This window comes from Ambystoma mexicanum, chromosome 4p, assembly GCF_040938575.1.
Source record: "Ambystoma mexicanum isolate Mex_15411 chromosome 4p, UKY_AmexF1_1, whole genome shotgun sequence".
Taxonomy (NCBI): Eukaryota; Metazoa; Chordata; class Amphibia; order Caudata; family Ambystomatidae; genus Ambystoma; species Ambystoma mexicanum.
Genome location: NC_090927.1, coordinates 1,162,660,572 through 1,162,681,711, shown reverse-complemented (window position 1 = coordinate 1,162,681,711; position 21,140 = coordinate 1,162,660,572). Strand labels below are relative to the sequence as shown.

Below are 21,140 nucleotides of genomic sequence, written 5' to 3'. Positions count from 1 at the left end.
TTAGCTTCCTTAAATGCTGCCCAACCTACCCTTGCCAATACCACTCCTTTGGCTGCCCCACTGACCATCACACACACCACTGGCACCTCAGAATCATTTTAAACAAAAACACTGCACCACCTGAACCCTTTCATCCCTGCGCACTTCACCCTATCCCCACCCAAACCCACAACTTCACCTCTTACTTACACCCTTACGACTTCCCCCAATTCACCTAAATTAGTGAAATCACTGTTCAACCTTACAACACTCCAGGCACTGACCCTACCTCCCCTTCTTGTACTCCAGCAGCATCCCGATACCATCCCCAACCTCACACCCGAACATCTGGCTGCCGCCCTGCACCTATGCGGCCCCCATGTTCCATCTGTGATTCCACACCCCAGATGAGGGACACATCACATTTCCATCTCACCCCCCACCCTTCACCTCCACACCAAACTCCTCATGTAAGGAACCACACCCCATGAGCACTCCACATAGAAACACCATGAACACATCGATCATCCTCCTCCTTCTCCTCCCCCCACAACAGATACACCTCACCTTTCCTTAACAACCCCTCTCCTCCAATTAACCCCTTTAGCTCTCCCCTCTCCCCAATAATTTTCTGATTCACACTGACCCCTCCAGCAGGACCACCCAAGCGATCTCTGGCCCTCTCCTCACTCACCCACTCACCCTGCCCTCCTCCATCGCCTCTCCTGGGGCCAGTTAACTCCAGCCACCAATCATCCTCTCTGTTCCCCTTCCCCTGCAGCTAATGTCCTTCGTAGCAGCTATGTTTCATGTTTCAAAGTGAAGAAGGGGTCAGCCTCCTCAGGACATGTTGCCCGATAAATGTGCAAAAGTTAGAAGAACACTTAGAGAAACAGCCAGCCCTTTCCTTGCTTTGAAGCTAAGCAGGGTGTCCTGCTTTGAAGCAGTTCCAGTCACTGCCTGGATGGGCGACCGAATGGGCATCCAAATTATTATTTTTGTTAAACCGTGTCAGTCCTTGAAAGTTTTGCACTCAGAGAAATTGTTTTGCCTTTTGCTGAATTGCATTCAGGTATTTGTAGTCTCCCAGTCAATAATAAATAAAAAAATATATTTTTATAGCTTCAAAGCAAGGAAGGGATCAGACCCCTAAGGCCATGTCGCCTAGTAATTGAGCCCACCTTACAAGACCAGTTACAAAAACATTGCCTAGGGGGGTTGGATCCTTCCTCATTTTGAAACTAAGCAAGGCCGGTCCCGGTTACTGCATGGATCCGAGACAGTCCACAGTTCTGAGTGCCATGTGTTTTTTTAGTTTTAAATATCTCATAACACACGGCATCCGCATTATTTTATTTTAGACCGTGGTACTGTGAGTCCTTCAAAGTTTTGCACTCAGAGACCATTGTTTTGCCTTTTGCTGAATTGCATTCTGGTATTTGTAGTCTCATAGTCAAGACGGGGAGAATGATGCCACAATTGTACATTTTTTGACTAACATAGTTCTGTAAGGATTTATATATTTGAGTAACACTATAGAATGTGTACTTGTCAAGTTATCTTTATAAAACAGAGTATTGTTGAAAGTCAGACATGAGGGTGAGGAGGGGAAATGATGAGAGGGCAAGTAAGTCATGAGTATTTGCCCACGATGTGGCAAGAGATTTTGCAATCCTGGACACTGGTGCAATTATTCTCCCCTGATTGTGGCTGTTTTTCACGGCACAAGTAAAGGACATGTGGGTGAAGAGCGTACCTTTTTCAGAGGGCAGACGCAACACATGGGTTTTTTGAGGTTGGCAAGTTTGCTGAAGTAGTTGGCTACCAGGATTTTACTCAAGTTGTCATATTCCCAATGCAAATACTTAACCCACAAGACCACAAGCGCCTGTTTTGTATTGTGATTATGTTTACCGGGGAATATTTCACAACAGATTGCTGGGTTTAAAAGGTGAGCACCTTTTATACTTTGCCAGCATATTTATTGGAACATTTCCTCTGTCATGTTATTTTTCTGGTGCTCATTGCTTTCTTTTTAAAGTCCAATGCACTTTCTTCTAAGGGGAATGTCAAATGAACTACATTTGAATATTTCACTTTAAGATATATGTTCACTTACTGTGTGCATATTCATGGGTGCCAGCTTTTTATTGTCGATATGGGTGCAGAAAGTACCTGGGCATTTTCTTCCTGTTTCCATGTTGCTTAAATGCGGTTAGTTGAGGTTGTGCGATGTATCACAACAGTCACCAAGAGACCGGCCATAAAACAAAGGGCTTGGAGCACGCCGCCTAACCAAAGTATGTGGTACATGGCAAATAATGTAATCTCACTGCGCATTGCCTAAAAACACTGAGTTCTCAAAGCCTGCAATCTTTTATACATAATAATACCACTGTCAAAACAGGACAAAACCAGTTTGTGATTTATGAATGTCTTTGAGCGATGGGTTGGAAGTTTTTCAAATATACAGTGGCCATGCCCACTGGCCATTGCAAAGGCCATGGCTAGTGGTCTGGTAGTGTTCGGCGTGCCCAACAGCCAAAAACCCTTAGTTGCAGGGGTGCTCAGGTGAGCAATACATTGAAACAAAACCTTTGAAATTCAAGGAAAAAACATTAGTTGCAGGGACGTTAAGGTAAGAACTTAACACAGCAAAACCCCTGAAATTCAACTAAAGACACCTTAACTTTGCGCCCCATGTTGCACAGCCTATGACCACAATGATGATATACAGTGGACACCTTTGAAAGCTGTATCAACCGGTAAAGGCCAAAATCTATGGTTGGTAGCCTGTTTGTGTTTTAAAATATTTATCATTGTGGTCATAGACTGTGCAACAGGGGGCACGAAGTTAAGGTAGATTTAGCTGAATTTCAGGTGTTGTGTTAAGTTCTCACCTTAACGTCCCTGCAACTAAATATATATATATATTTTTTGAAGGAAACAACTTCAAACACGGTCCAATCGCTATAATGCAATATGGCTGACGGCGACAATTGCACGATCTCTTTATATAAAGTGCCTTGTGCCTTTATACATAAAGTGCATAGTGCATGAAAAAGTGCCTAGTGCTAGCAGCTTGCTAAAGCGCCTAGTGCTTTAGTGCATATCAACCTCTGATTATCATAAAGTGCTTAGTGCTTTCAACTTCAATTCAATATAAAAATCTATTTCTACTCTTGAACTGAGTTGCATCCCCGGTTTTTCTTCAATGTCTCTAGTCTGCAGTGATGTCAATTCACAATAACAAGAATAAAAACAAAAATTCATGGTGACTGATAAAAAAGTGCATAAAAACCCAAAACACAACAACATATTATCAAAAAGTGCAGTTAAAAATACACAACATTAATGGATTTTCACTTATTAAAACCCAATTATGAAGACACTTATCAGTCAGTCCTTGTTGGTAAGAAGTGCCAGATTTTTTGTGTGATGATACTTGTGCTATTGCCCTAAAAAAGTATATCATTCTTCATCTATGTTGTGGCCTTTCGGTTGTTTTGTTTCAAAGTCCAAGATGCAACGGGTTTCTTGTTGTCGGAGCTTTTTTTCTCGGTCTCCCCCTCTCGGGCCATTTTCAATTGCATGGATTCCGAAGAAAGCAAAACTGGCCATATTGCTTTCGTGGCATTCAGTGAAATGTTTTGCCATCGGATAGTTGGCATCTTTGCTTTGTATGGCTCTCGCATGTTGTTGTACCCTTATTTTATTTGCATTTGGTGCTGCCCACGTACCACTTTTTACATTTGCACATCAGAATATATACTACGTATTCAGTTTCACACGTGATTTTTTCATTGATATATTCAGTTAATTTTGTTATTGGATGCTCAAAAGTGGTGCAGTTCTTTGCAAATTTACACATATTGCATCTTGTGCATTTGTTAAAACCTTTCTTCCGATTGGTCAACCAGGCACTCGTATCCTTGGCTACTTCTTTATCCATAAAACTGTGAACCAATTTATCCTTGATTGAAGTATTTCTTCTGTAACTGATGTCTGGATGTTTTTTTAGCAAGCCACCAATGTCCTTGTCAATAGTTAAAACTTTCCAATGTCTCTGTAACACACGTTTCACTTCTGTGGTTTGGCTGTCATACGTTAGGATGAGTTGCACTTCCTCGTTCTCATTACTCATAGCTTTTTCTTTGTCTGCCAAGAGAATTTGTCTATCATGACTTCTGGCTTTTAAATTCGCTCTTTCAATGACTTTTTTAGGGTAACACTGTTGTCGAAATCCTCTTGCTGTGATTTTGCTTTCTGCATTGTATGTTTCTAAAGTTGTGCTTTTCCTTCTTATCCTTACGAATTCACCATATGGTACACTCCAGATCAAGCTCTTTGGATGCCTGCTTTTAGCGCTTAGTGGCGTATTTGATCCTGTGGGTTTTCTGTGTAGTTCACACGTTAGAGTTTGCTCCACTATTCTTAACTTAACATCCAAGAAGGTTATAAACGAATAACTGAGTTTCCGTGAATCTTAAATTGTTCTCATTTTGGTTCAGAAGCTTTACAAAATCATACCAACCATCCTCTGTCCCTTTCCAAATTACAAATAGGTCATCTATATATCGAAGCCAGATAACCACATTTTCAGTTAATTCATGATTCTGTTCTGTCCATGCTTCTGTAGCTTCCCAGGCAGCCATAGTCAAATTGGCATAGGTGGGGCAAATGTTGTGCCCATAGCCGTGCCCTGTATTTGCCTGAAATATTCTTCATTGAAAACAAAGATGTTATTAGGGAGGCAGAGATCAATCATAGCTACAATCATTTGCGTGTGTTCCAGATAGTTGAAGGACCTGGTGTTTAGATATCTTTCGCAGGCTTTTTTGCCATAATTATGTTCAATTGACGTGTATAAGGACACCACGTCCATTGTTGCCATCATGAAGTTGGATTCCCAGGGTATATTGTTAACTCGTGATAGAAAATCCTTTGTGTCTTTGAGATAGGAAGGTAATGAGGAGACGAAGGGCAAAAGAGTTTCATCTATGAATTTCGACATGTTCTCCAACATTGACCCCACTAGGGAAACAATCGGTCTTCCCGGTGGTTTTTTGCTGTTCTTATGTGTTTTCAGAAGAAAATATGTAGTTGGTGTGATGGAGTTGGTCGTTTGTAGAAATTTGCATTTTTCTTCAGTTAGAATGCCTTTCTGTTCCCAACCTGCTACAAATTTCTTTACCTTTTCTTCTAATGCTTTTGTTGGATTTTTTCCACATTTTTCGTAGCATTTTTTATCATTTAACTGTTTGTATGCCTCCTTAACATAGTTTTCACGAGTCATTAGGACAATATTTTGTCCTTTATCTGAGGGCTTAATCACACAGTTTGTTAGGTTGCACAGTTAATTGAGGGCCATTCTGTCCTTCATGGTCAAATTGCTTCTCTCTTTATATCTTTTGTTTCATCTGAGCTTTTTTAAGTCCTCAATTACAAGTGTTTGGAACGCTTCTATGTTGTTTGCGGTGTTAACCATAGGATTGAACTTTGATTTTTGTTTCAGTTTATTTTTAACTGTCCAATCTGTTCTGATATCCAACTCTTGAAAGTCAATTGATTCCATCTCTTGATCATTGACTGTTCGGCCTTTTTGGAGCTCAACTAAGTCAGCGAGAACCCCTATTTCAGAAATGGTAATATCTGTTTTCCCTTCCGGAAATATCTTTTTCTGTGCCTTAAAATCTGTGATGGCAAAAAATGTTTTCAGACGTAATTTTCTAATATACTCGTCGAAATCGATCCGAGTTTGCACATAGTTGAAACTGGCTGTTGGACAGAAATTCAAACCCATAGTCAGCAACTTTGTTTGATTATCGGTCAAAGTGTGATCCGACAAGTTTATGATCTTAAAACTTGTCTCAATTATCGTCACTTGCTTTTTCTAATTGCCAGAGCGCAGCGATCTGGCCGGGGTAATCTTCGGGGAATTTGTTTCCCCTCTGCCCCTCCTCGTTTTTTCGGCCTCCTCCGCCTCTGCCTTTTGCTGATTTTCCACCTCTTACTTGTTTTTTGCCATCTTGGCAAAGCAGTCTCATTTCGTACCTTTCCAAATTACAAATACGTCATCTCTATATCGAAGCCAGATAACCACATTTTCAGTTAATTCATGATTCTGTTCTGTCCATACTTCTGTAGCTTCCCAGGCACCCATAGTCAAATTGTCATAGGTGGGGCAAATGTTGTGCCCATAGCCGTGCCCTGTATTTGCCTGAAATATTCTTCATTGAAAACAAAGATGTTATTAGTGAGGCAGAGATCAATCATTAGCTACAATCATTTGCGTGTGTTCCAGATAGTTGAGGGACCCAGTGTTTAGATATCTTTCGCAGGCTTTTTTGCCATAATTATGTTCAATTGACGTGTATAAGGACACCACGTCCATTGTTGCCATCATGAAGTTGGATTCCCAGGGTATATTGTTAACTCGTGATAGAAAATCCTTTGTGTCTTTGAGATAGGAAGGTAATGAGGAGACGAAGGGCAAAAGAGTTTCATCTATGAAATTCGACATGTTCTCCAACACTTACCCCACTAGGGTAACAATCGGTCTTCCTGGTGGTTTTTTGCTGTTCTTATGTATTTTCAGAAGAAAATATATAGTTGGTGTGATGGTGTTGGTCGTAAGTAGAAATTTGCAATTTTCTTCAGTTGGAATGCCTTTCTGTTCCCAACCTGCTACAAATTTCTTTTCCTTTTCCTCTAATGCTTTTGTTGGATTTTTTCCACATTTTTTGTAGCATTTTTTATCATTTAACTGTTTGTATGCCTCCTTAACATAGTTTTCATGAGTCATTAGGACAATATTTCGTCCTTTATCTTAGGGCTTAATCACACAGTTTGTTAGGTTGCACAGTTCATTGAGGGCCATTCTGTCCTTCATGGGCATATATATATGCACACACACAGACATACATGTTTTGTTTTCTTTTGGGGGATACACTGCAAGGGAATCAATGAATATCACAAATAATTGTTTCTCCATTCGAAGTTCCATAAAGAATTTTTGCTAACACGGGTTCGTTTTTCACTATAGCTGGAATGTACCGGGAAACCTGCACACAGGTTGTGCCAGCTGCAGCCTGGGGCTTTGCAGTCCATTTTTAAACAAGATGGAGGCTGTTGGGCAAACGCACAGTGCTCAGGAGTGGCACAGCCTGATTTTAATGCTCACGAAGATGGCCCTCAAAAGCGATGCCTATGTGCAATATTTCAATCAGCTTCATGTATTTTTGTGGATTAGCTATTTCTTTAAGAACAGCCACTCGTGAATTCATATGTCTCTCCCAGTTATTGATGAAACTGAATGAAATGTCTTTGTAGCTGGTACTGAGGAGAGATGCTGGAAGGGAGATTAAGACTGGAACATGTGTGGAATGTTGTATATTGTTGAAGATGGATGGTAACAGGCTGTTATTAAAGCATTTAGTAATGCTTTTTGGGGTACTATGGATTGCGAGATGGAGTGTTGTATTAATTATCTTGCATAAGAAACATTGAAAATGGGTTAGAACGTATTCAATTGTTCTGGTACGCCACATAAATTAAGATGAGAATATGCAATACCAATTACAACATTAAAATAAATAGCTCTGGTTGAACGATGATAAACAATTGTTTAATGGATCCCTGCTGATGTTCCTTTTCCTATATACCACCCATTGAGCAGGAAGCGAGATGAAGGGCCACAAGAGATTCAGGGCTGCACTACATCCCCCCCACTGGATCTTCTCCCCCTTAACCTCAGTTCAGCGAAAGCAAAGACTTCTCACTGACCTGACTTTATGAGGACGTAAATGTCATGGCGCTACAAAAGAAATAGCAGGAAAAAGAGTCACACAATCAGAAACATCAAAAATGGTGTCCTTGGTCGCGATGAGTTCAAGAAATGGTGTTGCTATCATCACAGTGTGTGCAGAGTGAATGTGTGTGCAAATGAATATCTGTGTGTGCGCATGAATGCGGGTGCATATGCTTATGCGTCTATCTATGCATGAATATGTGGTAGACTTTTACATTGTGGTATGTCATTGTTACAATTAAACAACACTTTGTCAAATTGATTCATTGACCTTCGCTCCCTATACCAAAGTGAAATGGCAAGATGACTTTACAAAGGGTAAAGCCTTGACAAAATGTCTTGTATTTTTCTCTTACTTATCATAATGCAAAGCTCCAAAGTGTGTCTGCAATGCAAAACTCGGTGGAACAAGAAAATTATAATAACAGGGTTACAAACCTGTCCATAAGAAGATTTGGCGCAAAGGATAGTTTTCCGGGATGCTCCACTGATCGCCAAACTAGGCCAACCATGAGGATCTCTAGCCAAGCGCATTCCAGTAGATGTACCTGATCATGGAGTGTTAAGTCCACAAAACCTAGAAAGAAGAAAGTGGTTCTATTATAACAAGAAAGTTAGAAAGTGCTAAGCAGCATATATATATAAATCACAGTGTTTCCACTCACATCAACTGTATTAACACTGGCACCCAAGACTGGTGGCATTGGGTAAACAGGTGAAGCAGCTTAGAAAGGACTTGTGGGTTACAGAGGTGAGCTTGTCGAATACTTGCTTCAAAAGGGAATCATTGCAGATAAAAGTAAGAAGTAAAGTCCATCGGATTGATTAAAAAAATACTTATGATTTGGATCATGGGAAAGGGCAGAAATCAAGCAGAAATCAATCAATTTAGCATCTACGGCACTGGCGACCCCTGCTGCTTATTCAGGATCCATACTAGCTCCGCTCTTGATCCATGCAAACCTAGCACCACGTGAAATTACACCATTTGTGAGTTTTTTTAAAATGTTGATTTGCACTGCTGAATATTTCAACGTTCTTGAAGCGAAAGTCACTCTGGCTTCCCAGAGGGGAAAAGGATATCACCTGGCCCAATAGGGGCTCGAGTGATCTTAAAAAATTGGTACTTTAAACAAGGTAAGGAAAGCATAGGAGCGTGTATAGAAGTGGTGTGAGAAATATGCATTCAAACCCCTGTTTAAGAAGGTTAACTATAGAGCCCTTAATGAGCAAATTAGCCTGCAAACCTTCTGCATGCTATATTTTGCTAATAGGATGTTATATTCCACCAAATCACCACCATGGTACAGAGCATCCAGGCTTGTCTGTAGGGTGGCGTACTTTGCCTGCTGGGGGTATCAAGACTCTGCTAAAGGAAAGAAAATGAGCAGAGGGAAAATAAGAGGATCAGAAAGCAGGCAATAGATGCAACTAACAAAGGGGGGAGGTATCCAGTAGAGTTTTGAAAGACAAAGTGGGACACATGGCTATAGTTTCATACAGCTTTTATTTCCTCCCATTGGGATATGTTTTGTGGTTGGATGCTGGTAATGGTGAAACCAAAGAGTCCAGTTCCCAGGTCATTAGATCTAGGGCATTTGAAAGATCCAGGCCGGTTATTGGCATTAAGCTTAGTAACAACCTCCCTCTTGACGTCGACGAGGTATCCTCTCTTCTGGACTTCAGAGAGAGATTGAAAACCTTACTGTTTGAATTACAATGACAGTTTTTTCCAGTATGACTTCTTTTAATCCCCGAGCTGAATGGGCGAGTGCTGAGAAGCCGCAGGGTCATAGTGCCTGCTTCAATTTTCCAAATAGAAATAAATAGAGGGTTATCTTCTGGCTGTCTCTGTTGTTCCTTCTTCCTTGGTGCACCCAGATGATTTCTTCTCGGTCGTCCGCCTCTGCAGGTTGCTGTTTGAATGAAAGGAACAGCCTAGGAAAAAGTGTGGCTCCCTTAAATACTCCTCTTTCCTGTTGGATTTGTTCCTGTTCGGGGTTGACACCTTCGTGGTCCCGCTCCTTCTCTGGCTGGGTTTCCAGACTCCGGGAGGCTTGTTTTCCATTGGTCTGCTGCCTACTTCTGCTGTTCCCTGCTTCCTGTCTTGTCGCTGCGTTTGTCTTAGTCTCTCTGGGGGCATTGGTTAGTGGTTTGGCAAGCACCCTTGCCATTCAGTAGATTGCATTGTCTGTTGGGGTGGGAAGTGTCCTCTTCCACACCTAACATGGGGTTTCCATGGCAAGGATTTGAGTCCTGCCAGCAATGGCAGGGCAGTCCCAGGCTCTTGCAAGGCACTGTCCTCTGGTCTCTGGGTGTTCTTGGGAGGGGCGGCAAATCACAGCGTTGGCACTGTAAAAGCGAGGCAATGACTTCCTTCCTTTCTCTGGAGCAGGGCTGGGCTTTTCTGATGTTTGGTGGCAGTAGTTATCTAGCCACTGTTCTCTGTCCTCCTTGGAAGGGCCAGTTGCCTCACTTTGTGATGGTGGTTGGTGGGCCATGGGTCTGGCAATTTCCATGGGTTTTAGCGAACCTCCTTCGAACATTGCTGGCTTGTTAGAACAGAGTTGTTCCAATGTCACAGTGACTGTTACTCCTGGTACTGAGTTCTTGGTTTCTCCCACATCACCTCCCTAATAATTAGATATTCAGTCAGTGGATTACAGTGGGGGAGGAAATCAGCATTGTCTTGGAATGATCTGGGCTGTTCAACTAATGAATGAAAAGGGCTTGAGGGTGAGGAACCATTGCAAAACTTGATGACTGAAGTCTTTGTTAAGGGCCAACCAAGTCAAGGGTGCATGATCGGTGAAAAGGGTGAAGTGATGACCCCGGAAAAAGTAGTATGGGGATTCCCTAGCCGACTTGATGGCAAGGCACTCTTTTTAAATCGTGGAGTAGTGGATGTCATGTGGGATGTGCTTTCAACTGATGAACAACAAAGGGAAGATTGTCAGGTAAGCCTTGCGAAAGAACAATGCCCAATCCTTTTCCAGAGGCATCCATATGTAGGAAGAAACAGGCTGAAAAGTCAGGACATATCAGGACAGGATGCTTTACGAGACGATCCATGAGCGTGGAACTCTTGGCAGCCCCGCTTCTCAACTTGTGGAGTTCTTGGGCATGAGAAATAATATCTATTATTTCTCAGAACTGCCATTACTCATTTTATCAGCTTTATTTACTTATTTATTTGTTAGGACCAGTTTGAATTTACTACCTGTGTCTTTTAGTTCCCCTATTGACTGTCAACTCATTTGCTATGTATCCACTAATATTTGTAATCCTTTTAATCGATGTGTTGATCGTTTGCTGCTAGTCTGCCTTGCCTCCCTCGAATTACATTTCCCAGATGTATTGTAGGCTCCAGCCTTTTTAATCATGGACCAGGCGCGTGAGCGTCGGGGCATGAGGACAAGCCGGTTAGTGCTGGTGTGTGTTTTGTGTGTGTGGTGGTTGTGTGCCCCCTTCCCCTGCTGCTTCCAAATCCTCAGGTAAATCAATATAAAATAATTTAAACATCTTGACTTTTGTCCTCGCTGAGCTATCATGTCGGCCTCTCTGCTATTGAAGTCTAAACTGAAGCGTGATGTTATTTTACATAAATACTCATGCTTGGGACTTACCACAGCTAATTCTGACAATACTGGGATGGATTTTAAATCCACTGACAATAGTACTTAGCCCATCATAACCACACATATAATAGGTACTGGCACCATTGATGAGGTTGCTCGTCCTTAGCATGTATAGAGTCTGCCAAGACTGAGCCTATCACATAGATGCCATGTCCGTTTTTACCAGGTGTTCTTAACGCCTCTGACTCCCCTATGAAACAAACTTTGGCACAGGACTCAAGCAGAGCAAGACCACGATTCAGTTAGTCAAACAGGCACCCACAACCTCTCTCAATAGCTCCCTCATTATCTCCCTTCTTAACACTCGCTCACTGTGTGCACATGATACTGAAACACAAGCTAGACTTATTTGCTGTGACTGAAACCTGGCTGCATGTGGTGGCTCAAATGTCTGTAAATAATGCTGTTCCTGAGGGTTACAAAATGCTCAGAGCAGACCGCACTAGAAACAGAGGGGGGTCTCATTTATAACCAAAGCTCTCTTAGATTGTTACTCTACCCCGGCTCCCTTTTCAGAAGGCTGTGAAAACCTTACGCTGAAGATACAAATTAGCCACAACTCCTCTCTTACTTTCCTCCTCATCCATCGTCCCCCTCAGATTGCTCCTCTAGTTGAAGAGCAAATTCTCTCGCTTATTAAAAGCACTAATAAGCGTTAATGCGCCCCTTATTATTTTGGGAGACTTCAACTTATGGGCAGATGATCTCAACGATTCGAGAGATTTTTCTCTCCTATCTTCTCTCAAAGCAATCGGGTTGACTCAACTAGTTGACCAACAAACACACCAAAGTGGACACACACTGGACTGGATTTTAGCCCAAAATTTACCAGTCTGCAAACTTTGTGTGCAGGATTGCCCCTATTCAGATCATTCTTTGATCACTATAAATATAGGATTAGCCTCAGCACCCCTTAATCTTAGCACTAACCCCTGCATTGAAGTGAATTGTAGGAAAACCCAAGATATTGCTCCTCAGCACTTTTCTAAGGCTCTTGTGTAAAATATGGCCTCTATTGCCCTGTTTAATGATCCCTCCGATTTAGCTCTTTATCTTGTTAAAGCCCTCCAGGTGTCCATTGATGCCCTCGCTCCAGAAAAAAATGATGGTAAAGAAAACAGAAACCCTTAAGAAATCCTGGTTTGATGATATCATTATTGGACTGAGAAAAGTCAAGAAAGCCACAGGACGTGAATGCCAAAAAAAACCTCTATCCAGTACCCTGGGTACCTATAAAATGGCAGCCCATAAGTACAAAAAAACTATTCTTTAAGCACAAGCTAAGAATTACAATTCCAGCATCGAGAAAGCTAAATCATCGTCTAGCGAATTATTCACAATTCTTAAGGAATTTGAATGTAAGGACTCCATCTTTCCCTCTAGCCTCAAAAACACTAGTTGGTGTCAATCGGTTCAAGATGAATTCCTTGATAAAACTGCCAGACATTGCCCATAAGGATATTTCTAGATCCACTAACAGCCCTCCTCAAAATACTTCACCTGGTGTCACACCTAAATTTGATTTTCACCAGTGTACTGAGAAAGAAGTACTGGATATTATTTTAAGCCTACCACATGTACCGTTGACCCATGTCCTACAACCCTCCTTAAGGGTACTCTTAACGTTCTCACTCCCTGGATCACCAATTTGGTCAACACCTGCATCAAGGAGGGTACTGTTCCTGCGGTTTTGAAAAAGGCTTGGCTCTGTTGAAGAAGGCCCCACTAGATCCAGCTGTGGCAGGGAACTACCGGCCCATAACTAACGTTCCATTTTTGTTAAAGATCATTGATAGAATGGCCTACTTGCAATTGCAAAGTTTTATAGAGGCTAATGAGATACTGGCCTCGCGCCAGTCTGGTTTTAGAGCGCAGCATGGCACCAAATGTGGGCTGCTGGACCTTAAATCCAATATCTCCATCTGTTGAAAAGAGCCACCCAGCACTTCTGTTGCTACTCGACCTCTATGCTGTGTTTGATATTATTGATCACTGCCTCCTGCGGGAGAGGATGGTCAGCATTGCTAACTGCTCTGAGAGAGCTACCTCATGGATAGCCTCCTTCTTGGGTCAAAGGTCATCCAGGTTTGCTATGGGTAAGGCTGAAGCCCTTCCAGTTAGTCAATCGTGTGGAGTGCAATCCTCTGAAAATGGTGCCATAAGGGCTGTTTACGGATTGGCCAAAACAGACCACGTATCCGACTTTCGGGGGGAACTCCACTGGTTGCCTGTAAAACAAGAAATTGAACACAAGATTCTTGCTTTGACCTTCAAATGTTTGAATTCTGCTGCCCCCAAATACCGCAGGGATAGGATTTCCCTCCACACTCATCTCGAGTACTTTGCTCTTACAACACAAACGTCCTATACCAACCCCGGTTTACACTGAAGAAATTCAGTGGGGCATGTTTTGAAATCCAGGCACCGCTGGAGTGGAATGGTATTCCTGTTCCTCTTAGATCATCCACCTCTCTGGTTACATTGAAGAAGGATGTGAAAACCTTATTGTTCAACTCTCCTTGCTGATACCTCTGTGTTTGTTTATCTTTTTTATCTGTGCGCTCTGAGGCCTACGGGCATGTGGCACTTTAAAAAAATTGAAAATAAACAAATAAACCATTTATTTAACATTTGCAAAATCCGGCCTGTTCTTTTCATTTCTGCTGCTAAAATATTCGTCTAATTTTTTTTATTCTCGTCTTTTATACTACTCTTCCTTTCTGGTGGGTCCATATTGCCGGGCCACTCCTCACTCTGTCTATCACCACCCAATCTGTCATGTTCTCGCTCTTCCTTCTCAATCTCCATTCTTCATCCTGGCTCTACTTTAAATCTCAGCTACTTTTTCATTTTCTTTATTTAACTTTCAAATGCTTACATGAGCATGCTCCACCTTAGCTATCCTCAATCACCTTCTTGTCTTGTCCTCCTCGTTCTCTTAGTTCTCAATCTCTTTTTCTCCGGGCTGTACCCAAACCAACATGCACCCAATTTTGCTTTCGTTCCTTTGCACTCCTCGCTTCTAAGCACTGGAACTCCCTCCCTCTATTCCTTCCTTGTCATTTCCTCCTCTCTTTCGTTCTGAGGTGAAATTCTATCTAATTTCCTGACCTGCCTAAACATGTATTTCTGTTAAACTGTTGCTTCAACATTGTTGTACCGTTTTTATAATCGTGTGCAGTGCTCAGGCATAAACAATTTATAAATACAATAACAATACAAATACAAAATAATGTAGCACTGTAAAAAGAAAGGGGGGCAATAGACTAATGATGAGAAAGGGCCTATATTGCGGGCATCTGTAGATTTGACGGTGGAATTAGCAATGATATAAACACACAGCATGCAAATGCTGTGCCTCCAAGGAAGTTGGTCTGTTTTTAGTAAAACTGATTTGCAGTAATAAAGTATCCATGCAGATGGGAGCAGATGTTCACCAGATACTATCCCTATAGTGTGGCTTTAAACCAAAGTGATATTTTGAGGGGCATCTTCTGAATGGTTGCATAGAGCTTTCACAGACCTTTGCTCTGGACTGCACTGGACCATACCAACAACCTCCACAGAAATGTGAGTCTGGCGTGCACATTTTCAACAGATGTTGTCACAAGGCAGTGATATCTGAAGACAGTATTCGACTTTTGAGTATTTCAAAGAGATGCTGTGGGCCCGATTCATGGAATTTTTTGCACGGTGCAAAGTGACTTTGCACTGCTGAAAAGTGACTTTCCTCTGCTGGCACAAACCCTGATTCATGGAACTGTGCAAAGTGTACAAAATGACTCTGCACAGACTGTGCACTGCAAAAATACACTTTGCACACTATCATGAATCAGGGTTTGTGTCGGCAGTCCAAAGTCACTTATCAGCAGTGCAAAGTCACTTTGAACCGTGCAAAAAAATCCATGCACCTGGCCCACCACATGATATGGTACACAATATGGAAAATCACTGTCTTGTGTCACTGCAAACCAAACATTAGTGCCCTTCGATGTATTTTATAAACATTCATGAGGTTGGCAGGAAGGAGTTAAACGGGGCATGCTGCAGGGATATGATTGGCTTTTTATAACACGCTTAAATACCCAGAGGTTTCTAAGCGCGGACCCGGAGATCCAACCTGTGGTGCTCTATGTCGTCTTTCTTCCAAGGCGAGCGTGTTGCCCCTGAGCTATCCTCCCGAGACCTAATATAATCCTCTGTCCTTAGATGGACTGCAACGAGTTGCGAGGGTTGCATTGCGCCAAACAACACCCTCGTTAAATATCGTAACGTCAACACTTGTTTTAAATCAAACTTGGACTTATTGGTTTAGGAGCCGTAGATTAGCGGCAGATTACCCCTAATGTACATGGTTGAAGCCATGTAGAAATAGGGTGCAAACTCTGCACTTGATTGCTTTTGACATTACCTCTAACCAGTTCCATTTAAACCTGGAAAACATACACACAGGGACCAATTCCTGAAAGGAAAGAACCAATTAGACCCACCTTGGATGTTTCATTTACAAATGCAACCGATTTTAAAAAGTAAATACAATGGCAAATTGCTCAAACCTTTGTCAGTTGGCCCTGAGGAGCCACATAGGACAAAATGAGAAGGCTCAACGTTCACGTCCCATTCCTCCTGTGAATCAGTCACATGCTACTTGTGTATACATTGCAGATGTAAAGGTAAGGGCTGCTTCTTTTTGTGAATTTGTCCCTTCGCTTAGATTTTTCTCATGCAGCATAAGATGTCCATCAAGATATCTGGAAGAAGTCCTTAGCCACATCCATGGGTCATTGTTTGTTTATTTATTTGTAATGCGCACCAGACCCAAGGGTATCAGGAGACAGTAGGATACAAAAATACTTTCGGCATAAGGTTAAACAGGTATACAGCAGATCCCAGGTAGGTGACATGCATTTGGGGAACTGTAGGTCAGATATATACATAAAAGAGAGCACACAATGCGTAATTACATAATTTACAGTGGTAATATACAACTTATTCAGAAATGTACAATGGTTATGTACTGTCTGGTCTATAGGGTGATGCACCCTATTAAGCTGTCTTACTTAATTGGCCACAATATTGTGATCTGATGTAAATAATTGTAAAAGTTATCCAGTGCTTGCATATATAGCTTCCTGTGCATTGTTACTACCTATCCATTTGTTCTGCCTTTTGTATATAATTTTCTGCATAAATGTACCTTTTGTGTAACTTAGAAATTGCATTTCCTTGTTTTGTGCCCAGATACCTCAGGTTGAGGCGCGCATTATAAATAATAAACAAATACAAATGCTGTGGTACATGCAATGGATGGGATAGGAACTAAGGTTAGTTAGTTAGTAGTGGTTTTCTCTAATCCATTTAAATAATAAATAATAATAATTTAGCATTTATATAGCGCTACAAACCCTCAGGTATCTGAGCGCTGCTTATTATTACCCACGGTGTGTGGTGCTCATTTATCGACCTCGAAAGGATGAAAGGCTGAGTTTCGCCCTGCCGGGATTTGAACCTGCATCAGCAGGCTCTGCACGGGTGTCAAAGCGAGCGCTCTACTCGCTGTGCCACTTGACCGGCAATTTAGTAGTGTTGGGATCCAGCAAGTCCTGAACTCCTGTTAAACTCTTACTTTCCCTTTTGCATAATTCATTAAGGTGTTTTAGTTAAGAATCTTTACACAAATATTATTTCATGGACAGTAGGCTGGTATATAATACAATCAGGAAGTTTGTGTTTTTTTTGTATGTTGTCTATTAATTAAAGATGATCTGTTAATGAGACACTAGGATGTTGATTGTACAACAGAACACATTTGGCGATTACAATGTGTTGGACTATTCTACCTTCGTAGCATTGAAATAAGGGTTCTTATCAGTTTGAACGGTCAGAACCCTTGACCCATGAGTGAATTCCAACCAAGCCTCACCTTTTATGTGTTTGTATTAACGCCTCAAACCACCATTGGGGCCAAAATAAAAGGGACAATTCTGGCGTATTTCCATTCAGGAGCTAACGAGCCCACTGGTGGTAATAGTTCACTTGGACGTCCATTAAATGAAGAGGGGTAGAACACAAGGTCAACTCTAGTTGTTAACAACTCTCTGTTGGACCTATGCTACTTTCTTCAAAATGAAGTAGCCACTGTGGTAGAAGTTGTACCAACATCTCATTCTACACCAGCTGAAAATAATTTTCAACTGGGCCAGTCTCATTCACCCCACTTATATACCAGCCCAAACTTGGCTGCCGCTCAAGAGGTGTCAGTTCAATCTGTACCTGAACATCTAGGTATGGAGGACATTCAGAACACCCTCTCTACATTACAGTTTGCGGCCAAAATTCTCCTTAAACTCTGTGGCAGGATACATGAGGATCTGAAGTTTTTGGATGATGTCCTGCACAGGATGGAGTTTAAGGTAGAGGATCAAAACCATGGCCTAGCTGAAAAACGTGAAAATTTGATCAGAGTGTGTGTCAATGGAAAACATCCTATTCAGGATTTAGTTGAAAAAGTTGCCCAGGTGGAGGCAGAGGCAGAATTTTTCATTGAAGAACTGAATTGTATGGGACTTCAAGATATTTCTGACATACATCTTACACGGAAGCTGCTTCAGAGAAGGTAGGGCCAGGCTGCTTAGAGCCAAGAAAATAAAAACAAGTTCATTGCTCAGCGATATGGAAATAGTTAATCTTTCTGTACATGCAGAGCAAAACAAATGTACAAAAAAGTGGAAAAGAAGAGCGAAGCGATGTAAACACAGGCAAGCAAAATCTGTCAGAATGCTCACTAGTTGGCTTGTCTAAATGAGGCTCCAATGCAGGATGAAAAGAATAAATATCTGATGGTAGAGGTTAGTTGTAATAACAAAGAATACTCAGTGATACTTGATTGTAAATCTTTTATAATAAGGATCCTCCTCCCTGAAAACAAATATAAACGGTTAAATCACTATGATCTCTTAAATCTACTCCAATTAATTCTTCCTTTGAAAATGTTCAACTCCGGCGACTTTAGCTTCGTGGATCCATTGGACTTTGAAAATGAGATCATTTCACCAGTCCATTGATAAAGGACTGACCCTGTTAGGGAGATCAGTTGCAGAGCTTCCTGAAGTTGGGATATGATTTGGATTCTTCTTTCTCTCACTGTGTTAGATCTGGAGTTGTGGACCAAAAATTACCTACATCATCTCGTAAAAATAAATCTGTTGAGAAAGATAACCCCTTAAATTCTAACCCTACGGTGGTCGAACAGGTGCTGAATTGGTTTACAAGCCACGTCCCTTCAAAATCAATGAGACCTTAAAGTTATGATATTGTGTCTTGGAATTCGAGAGGTAGCCCACATTGCCTGGCTCCGGGTGGGTCCTTGGATCTCCTCTGCAGAAATTATATTTTACTTCTACATGAGACTTGGTCTACATTCAATATACATTTAGATGGATATGAGATATACCAAAAACTTGCTCAACAGTGTTTGGTTGGGAGACCTAGTGGGGTTCTGCTGATTGGGATTAAACATACTATTCCTTCCTCTGTAATAAAGAGTGGAAATTAATGTCAAATGTTCTGACGGTCGACACACTGTTAAATGTGGATGGCAAATCTAGGCATTGTTTGTTGATTAACATCTATGATCCTCCTGGTGGTTCTTTCACTAATGAAATTATGGAAAAGATATGTGAAACCATTACTGAATGATATGTTGAGGATAATGACGTGATATTAGTCATGGAGGATTTTAATGTCTGCTCTCTTGATAGACCCCTTACTTGTCCTATGGATAATTTAGAAATGAGAACTGAGATGGAGCAAACAAGAACTAATCCCAGGGTAGAGTGTGGTGTGAGTTTATGGTGGATTGGGATTTAATAATGTTAAATGGGAGAAAGAAAGGTGAGGTTCCTGGTGAATACATCAGGAGAGGTGGGAAGAAGAATTCCACCATAGATTATGTTTATTGTGAGTATGGGTTAGCTTCTAGGGTGGACAAAATGACGGTAAGTCACAATCAGCATAGTGCCCACGCTATGTTGACTATTTCTGTTTCAGGGTATTATTTAATAGCACATCGGCCATGCCTAGGGGAAGTGGTCGTAAATGTGCCTTGTAATAGAATTGCATAATCGCATACAAACATAGCTAAGATCAAGACATATGTTGCTCAACTTGGGAAGCTGCATTTTGGTGTATTGCATGATATGACAGGCAATGAGATTGCAGAGTGGATAACACAACTCACACTTAATTTTAATCCTCAGAAAGCTACATAAGTAACTTCCGAGGATAAAGCTAGTCAGTCATTGGATTGTAAAATAAAAGATGAGAAAAGAAGCATGCGATGAGTGATGGTACAAATTATGTAATAGTGGCTTTGAAGATAGCTTGAAAAGAGTTAAAGTAAAACAGGTTAAGAATCGATATCGAAATTGGGTGCGTTGGTGGAAGATTTCAAATAAGAAAGCGCTTAGGCAGAATATGATCTGTATGTTGGCCAAGGAAGATTCCAGATCCATAAGGAGATTGTTGGGAACAGCTAAACATATGAAGGGAGACAAAGTCATCAATCCTATTAGTGAGTCTACATGGAAGGAGTTTGTATCACTTGAATTCGGTGGTGGCACTGTTGTGAATGAGGAGATGGGAGCTGCAGTATGAAGTTGTCCGTGATCTGCATTTCAATCGATAAAGAAAGCATTCTTTATCTTATAAAAAATCTTAAGTCATCTAGAGCTCCTAGGTCTAATGGATTTGCAAATGTTATTTTAAAAACCAATCCTGAAATTTGTGCCATTCTTATCGAACTTCTTTTTTTAAAAAGTTTGTGTGGAAAAAACAATCCTTTAATCTTGGAAAACGTCCATATTGATACCCGTATTTAAAAAGTGCAACCGTCCATGCCAATCTATCTATAGACTCTTTTCTATGTAAGACGTGACAGGGAAATTAATTTGCATCAATTTTACTGAAAGAACTTGAGAAGTGGGTATTAGCAAATAAGGTGCGTGATGGTTCCCAGATTAGGTTTAGGAGAGAAAAGTGACAATTCACAATCTTCTGGCTATTGATTATTTAGCAGGTACAGCCAAACTGAGGAGTAATCCGTTGCTGTGTGCAGTGTTTATTCACTTCCGAGCAGCCTTTGACACTATTAATCGGAGGGTATTGGGCCAAAAATCCAGAGGTTAGGCTGCCCGAAGGGCTTACTTAATTTGATCCATATGTTCCATCTGGAAACTAGCATTCTGGTTAGGCTGGATGGTAGGGGGTCCATCACTGCCCCGTTTGCTATCCAGCGTGCGGTTAAACAGGGGTGTGTGCTGGCCCCGCTACTTTTTAAGTTGCATCTCTCAGATTTGGTGGCTACTTAAGACATTCTTAAACTGCACAGCCTCGTATCAATCAGAAGCATATTACCTCCTTATCTTATGCTGATGATGTTGTTGTCCTTAACCATACTTGTGGTGGTCTCGTCCATTCCATAGAAGGGTTGTTAAAGTATGCCCTTGAGAATGAACTCAGGAACAATCTTAGTAAAATAAAGATGATGCAATGTAGTGGAAAGAAGAATCCACTACCCTCCTTTTTCATTTATGCGCATAAATTGGAGTATTTGGATAAGTATACCTAATTGGGAATTACAATAAAGGCTGGAAAAAGTTACTCATTATTGATAGCGGAAAGGCAAAGAAAGGCAGCCATGTTTACAGTCCTAA

General features: G+C 41.3%; 1 protein-coding gene across 2 annotated transcripts in view; it reads right to left on the bottom strand.

The window, feature by feature from the left end:
- Positions 1 to 21,140, bottom strand: part of ESR1 (estrogen receptor 1) — a 2,052,928-nt gene that overhangs the window by 465,587 nt on the left and 1,566,201 nt on the right. For both annotated transcript variants that reach the window (XM_069606778.1, XM_069606777.1), the window contains exon 5: positions 8,228 to 8,366. In XM_069606778.1, the coding sequence (XP_069462879.1) occupies positions 8,228 to 8,366 (139 nt within the window). The remainder of the gene's footprint in view (positions 1 to 8,227; positions 8,367 to 21,140) is intronic.